This window comes from Dufourea novaeangliae, unplaced genomic scaffold (genome assembly GCF_001272555.1).
Source record: "Dufourea novaeangliae isolate 0120121106 unplaced genomic scaffold, ASM127255v1 scaffold172, whole genome shotgun sequence".
Classification (NCBI taxonomy): Eukaryota; Metazoa; Arthropoda; class Insecta; order Hymenoptera; family Halictidae; genus Dufourea; species Dufourea novaeangliae.
The window spans coordinates 1,110,781-1,117,125 of record NW_015374058.1 but is presented as its reverse complement, the minus strand read 5'-3'; the positions used below and the strand labels follow the sequence as shown (position 1 = coordinate 1,117,125).

The 6,345-nt window shown below is 35.8% G+C and overlaps 1 protein-coding gene across 1 annotated transcript; it reads right to left on the bottom strand.

The window, feature by feature from the left end:
* Positions 1-416: 416 nt before the first annotated feature.
* Positions 417-5,053, bottom strand: LOC107190073 (U4/U6.U5 tri-snRNP-associated protein 1). The gene is made up of 11 exons (XM_015578799.1): positions 4,762-5,053; positions 4,021-4,469; positions 3,812-3,940; positions 3,320-3,736; positions 3,109-3,250; positions 2,618-2,892; positions 2,448-2,535; positions 2,023-2,221; positions 851-1,037; positions 562-716; positions 417-488 (listed from the first exon to the last, which is right to left on the bottom strand). The coding sequence occupies exons 1-11, from the start codon at positions 4,922-4,924 to the stop codon at positions 461-463; spliced, it is 2,232 nt and encodes a 743-aa protein (XP_015434285.1). The 5' UTR covers positions 4,925-5,053; the 3' UTR covers positions 417-460.
* Between the last annotated feature and the right edge of the window lie 1,292 nt (positions 5,054-6,345).

The following is a 6,345-nucleotide window of genomic DNA, read 5'->3' as shown; positions in this document are numbered from 1 at the left end:
CTTAACTTTATTGTGATAGCAGTGACTGTATTTACCTAAAGAAACTATTTCGAACAATTGAAAGAGGTGACGAAACATATTTAAATATTTATACTGTTTTGTATATATGGAAAAAATTCAGACAATTTTCACAGCAAGTATACGTTCAGTTTTATATTTTGAATCGCCGTATACAACTTATATAATGACTTCAAATCACAAGTATCTATTACAATGCAACATATGAAATAAACAATTTTCCGGAGAAGAATCGAAGAGACATAAAAGAAATCAACCTCTTTTATAAACTGACAAAAATGTTGTTTTATTATCCTGTACGTGAATTAACAAATCAAAAAATGTGCAATGTACTTCTTGACGTGTAACGTTCTATTCTGTCTGCAAAATGTGCCGATAAGACATTTTGTCTGTCTGTATATTATTATATATACAATTCCCATTAAAGTTAACGATAAAGCTTTTAATGCTTTGACTTCGATATACTAGTCCTGAAAAAACATAACAATTTTTAGATGGTAACAATTTAAAGTTATTATTGCTTGCAATACTAAATTTTCTTACGTTTGCATCTGTTTACTGCCACTAAGAACTATATACGGTGATTGAGTCTCTTTCTGTTTCGCCTGCAGCAAATTAAGCGTACCCAGAGGCGTGTCAGTAGAGGACATCCGTTTCATTAAAACTTCCTGTTCTGCCTTTTTCATTCGTTTTTCAACCTGAACATCAGAAAATTATATTTACTGCAGGCAACTATTTAAACCAAAAATATCAGGCAGCACGAAAAATACATAGGTACGAAAGTAGTAGGATAAATATCAAACAGATTAGGATTTATTATTCTGGATCTAACCTTATTTTTTCCTGGACCTTTCCCATGGAACTTGTGGGACAGATATCTAAAGGCTTCTTTCGCGCTCAGAACGTGTCCATCGTCGTCAATATACTCCAGCTTAACGTTCGGTTTAAAACCATCTTTCTCTTTAAAATCAGATGTGGGTCCGTTGAAACGATCTCTTCTACCGAACTTGTCATCGTCTCTGCAAAAGAAAACCGATTAAAAGTATAGAAAAGTGTAAGGGATGGACATAATAGACTTTTTTTAATATAATAATTTACAGTGGTCCATGAAATTCGGTGTTCGAAAATTTACGTTACTACGAATACCTATTGAAAAATCTATATAATTTCAATGCAAACTGTAACATTGTTAAGATACATTACATTATGCGATTAGGTCAACGTAAATCTAAACAAGTCAATTGAAGTATCGCAATTACATCTACACTCGTATTTAGTAAATTATTAATCTGTTCTTTTTTTTTTTAGAGAACCAAGTAAAAGAACAATGTGAAGGAACCTTATCCTGATAAAAAGTTTTTTTTATCTCATACTCTGTATGTGTCGATACATGCAATATTAGGGTACTTATAAAATAAGTGAAAACTTTTTCAGCTGATCGTTTAGTAATTATGTCGTATATGAACATGTGATGAAAATCATTTACATATCCAGATGTGTCCCAATTATTGAACGATACACTTGTAAAAGTGACCAATCATTTAATGTTTCTATAACAGAAACTGTGTTACTGATATATAGCGTACGGAGCTGTTGCGTTTCCGGTTTTTATACTGCTATTCATTTTATTAATTATAATCGAGTGAATGCTATTTTCCCACTGGACTTGTCTAGAATGTTTGCGCAGGTCTGGCTCAGCAACAATAGAATCGCATAATATAAACATACCTCAATGAATCCGCTTTTTTCAGGCCTTCGATCACCTCCGACAAAGTAGTTAACTCTTGTAGCGGTAGCGGATCATCCATTTCCGAGCACCGAAATCCGAGCTCTATTTAAGACTGTTAACTAACAGTTTGAAATTCACTAGAGACTCGTCTAACAAGATTGCCGAATATATTCAATAAAAGAATATTTCTTACGTCCGTTTGCAAGGCTTCTCGCTTGTGAAACGTAGTGTAAGAAAGCTTCTTGTATTGAACAAAAATGATATTCCATACATACCCGTAGGTTTTGTCCTCTATCGAGTAATTCTGCGCTTGCAAGTGGGCAAACCGAGATGCAGACGGTCGACTGCTATCTTCTTTTTGCAAATAACCTTTGCTCATCGCAAGCTTTAAAGCTCCGCCAACGCCATGTCCGAGCGAGGGTTCTGCATCTAGAATGGCAGCTTCCATTGCTACCGGTTCTGACGTTCCTTCATCTAATAAAAAAATATAACAGGTCACACCCAGGTATACAAAAAAAAAATGGTAAAATATAGTTTATACTCTTAAAACCATAATACAGTGCGTTTTAAAGCGGATAGAAGGAACCTAGAATACAATTTCTTTCATATAAATATGACCAGCCATGTTTTGTCACTTATTACCTTGCCCTGTTACGTTATCCGTTCTAAAACATTCTGTATTTAGAGCACATATGAATACCTAATTGTACTGTATTCCATGCGCCACGACCGTCATCTTCTTCTTCATTCGCAGGTGGTTCTTCCTTGACCCCGTCAAATTCAAAGTCCTATCGTTACAAGAAAACAAAAATATAGAAAACATAATTTAATCTCCTGACTTCTGGTTTTAAAAGATTAGACTCCGAATACCATAAGTTCCTGGCCATTCTCCTCTCTGTTTCCAGCTAGACCGTATGTAGGAATGTCTCCCAAAGTTCTGCAAAATTCTGCGGTAGCATTTAGGACAATATACCCGGACTGATTTTCCTCAGAACCCGTGGGCTCCTGTTTTAAAGTTTCAACGACTTGTTCAATATTCGACAAATGGGATTCCTTCGAGCGCTGTGCTTTTTTCAGCGCTAATTGTAGTTCCAATTCCTTATCGTCCTCTTCTAATTTTATTCCGCTGAGATCCTCGGTAGGAGCTTCATTGGGAGATCGAAAAGTATTTGCTTGTAAAGTTAGAGACCATCTAGTAAGTGATGTTAGAAGGCTTACACGTTAACACATTCGCTGCGTACACCGCGAATACGTGTCGACTGTGAACTTGGCAATATATGTACGTGTGAGACACGGTACGCAGCGAACGTAAAATTAAAATTATACAAGGAGACTATAATTATAAAAAATGTACGAAATACCTCCTAAGTCGTCTACATCTAAAGTGTCATTGTCTTTCACTTCGTCGGGTCGTTTGCTTCTTCTACTTCCAAGATCTCGAAGATAGTCGTTATCTTCAGTAATCAGATCATCCGCTTTTAGCTTCTTTCTAATCTTTCGAACCTACAAAGAGACAATATGTGAATATTACTTGAAATAATTGTTCTCATAAATCGTACTTCAAAGATTTACCTTTTTCTTTGGTTTTTTGAATTTCGCAAGTTCTTTGTCATTATAGTATTCACTAGCTAGCTTTGGCTCTGCTAACTGTAACGATTCTAATCGTTTGTTTGCTAAACGTTGCTTAACGTAATCAAGTTTCGATTGTTTCATATCTTTGTTATTCATTCCCAATACAAAATTATCCTTCTTTTCACCCTCAATCTCCTCATCATATTTTTCCAAGACAGTTTTCTTCGGAAAGCCATACTCATCGAAGTTGTCATCGTCATAAGCGTCATAACCAGGTTTCTTAGTCTTGTTCAAAATATTGCGCTGATATCGTTCTTCGTCAGTTATGTTAACATTAACGAGAACATCTTCACCTTCATTTAGTACTTCCTGGTCTTTCAGAGTTAAGATGACTGCTTTACCTTCTTCGAATTTTTCCTGTGTAACAGTGGAATTTTCATTCAAACTTCGTCATTGTATTGATAAAAATAGTGTATGAGTGTTGGTACTTACAAGACTATGCTCTACTTTAAGACCTTTTAAATTCTTTGCTGTGTACGCCGTATTACGCGCTATATGCATTTCTTCTTTCACCAAATTTCCTATACCAAATTCTTCATCCAACTGATCCAACATTTTTGCCTTGAATAAAAAATTAAACATCAACCTCAAACTTGCTAACATTTCAGTAGATACAAGAGAATTCTTAAAAATGTATGTACCCTTTCTTCAGCTTTTTTCTTTTCCTCTTCCAAACGTCTAGTTTTATCAATCCAAGCTTTGGTATCATCATCAGACTCAAAATCACCTAAACTTTTAACTTTCGCTAAATTAGCTTCAATCTGTCTCTTCTGTTTCTGAGTACTGATTTTCTCTTTCAACTTCTGTGTTTTTAACTTTTCATTAACATCTGGTGCAGGTTTATGATAAAATTCCCCCAGGTCATCCTTGATCTTATTAGGGTCGTCCTTCGAAGTGCTATCAACCTCTAATGGTTTCAAACCTAGTTTTGCTCTCAACTTATTTGTTTCTTCGATAGATAGAGAAGTTTGTGCAGCTCCACCTTTGCTTGGAGATGGACTACGTTGCTTAGATATTTCTGGTGGCGGAGGTGTAGACGGATGCAATGATTTAGAAATTTTCGGCGGAGGTGGCGCGTTAACTATCTCGACTGGAATGAGACGAAGAGAACATTAACTGATACTAAATGTGGTATGCTTTTGATAGGAAATGCTTATGTACCTATGTAAGATATAAATATATATGCTTCAATCCCCTCCAAATTATTTAATCTTGAAACCAGAGAGGAACGACACGAGAACCGAATCGAAAGCGTAGCTTAATGAAACTGCTCGTAAACAATTACAATTAGGGGAACGTGGCGTACGGTCGGATTTTCAAAAACCGTACGACACCATCAATGTAGCTCTAATACTTTAAAAAGGAATGAATCAGATAATAACCATCGCTGTCATAATCCTTCCGCTCTTTCCTTCTATGCTTTTTGTGATGTCTGTGCTTTTCCGATTTCTCGCGCTCAGGTGTGTAACTTCGTGATCGGCTACGATGACGCTTCTTCTTGACGTCCCGACTCTTCTCGGCTTTGTGCCGTTTATTCGAACCCATTTCTTGATCCGCGATTAACAATCCACAACACCTAAGCAATCTGTTTTTATTTTAGATCTCCTAAAATGCAAGCTATTCAACAATAATACTAAATCGCCCACTCTGTGCCACTCTGTTCAACATTCGCCATCTTACTTATGGTCGGCATGTCGGCTCGATGTTCAAAATAGTTGTCCATCGAACTGGACAAAACTAAATAGTTAAGCATAAACAAGATATAGAGTAGACCTAACATCCAATTTAATTTGCTGTCAAATTCTTCGGGGGCTCTAGAACCCCTTTACCATTTTAGTGTCAATAACATCACAAACATCGCATAAAAGATATTTCATTATATTCACATTTGTAATAATTATGGATGTTAGGGGAAATCAATATTATTGGCATTACGCAACATTTTTTGGTCTGCAGCCAATTTTGAAATTCTGAGCCAATTAATAATCATTCACTTTTGAGAAAACAAAACTAACAATAACAATTCATTCATCATCAGTTATAAACACCTGTGTATGACAAAATGATCACGTAGTTCGTTTTCTCAAAAGTGAATGATTATTAATAATAATAAATCGAAAAGATCGCTGCCGCATGTGGCACACGGATTCTCCTCTGTCCGTGCGTTGTAAACGTATTAAAAAAAAGATATTCTCACTTTATATAAAGTAGGCTTGGGTACTTTTGATTTGAAATGAAAACTACAAATAAAAAGAGCCAATATTTATTCCAAATAAAATAACAGATAAGTTTATTTGAAAACAAGGATGTATGCAAATAAATTCCAAAATCTTATTTCAGAAATAAATTATTTCTAAATGATTTATTTGCCAAATATTTGGTTATTTAAAATAATAATGCAAAATGAAAAATAATAGATTTTCGTATATTGTTTGCTTAAATTAATGGGACAGTACGTAGATATACGTGTTCGTAAGAGCATATTAAAAGTAATTAGTTTTTTGTACGCGAACACAAATTCCGACAAATCCGACCCCGAACCTGCACAAGCTCGGTGAAATCGGTATGAAACACTTCGTAGGTTTATTTTTATTTTATTACTAATAATTCTATGGTATATGTATATTGCATATATTTGTAGCATCCTGAAAACGGGTATTAACGAGCCATTCGACGTCGAAACGCACAGAAATGCGGTCTTAATGACCGATTTTTTTCGAATTTGCAGCATTTGTTGATAACTAAATAAACGAAACTAAATTGTGTAAAATTTTAGGTTCTACTCTTGAACCGTTTCCGAGAATTTTCCTTCCGGGAATGCCTTACCGTAATGAACCTTCTCGTGGCCGCGGGATTCCGAGAATCGAGTGACGTCACGGCGTGCGAGCGAGAGCGGTAGAGCGAGCCGCGGTATCGGTGCTCTCCGTCGGTGTGATGCGTGCCGAGGAATTTCGGTGGTCTATGGG

Coding starts and splice junctions, on each gene's coding strand:
- LOC107190073 (XM_015578799.1), bottom strand. CDS start 4,924: ATGGGTTCGAATAAACGGCACAAAGCCGAGAAGAGTCGGGACGTCAAG. Junction 2,222..2,447: donor ATGGAATACAGTACAATTAG/GTATTCATATGT, acceptor TTTTTTTATTAG/ATGAAGGAACGTCAGAACCG. Junction 717..850: donor AAGGTCCAGGAAAAAATAAG/GTTAGATCCAGA, acceptor TCTGATGTTCAG/GTTGAAAAACGAATGAAAAA.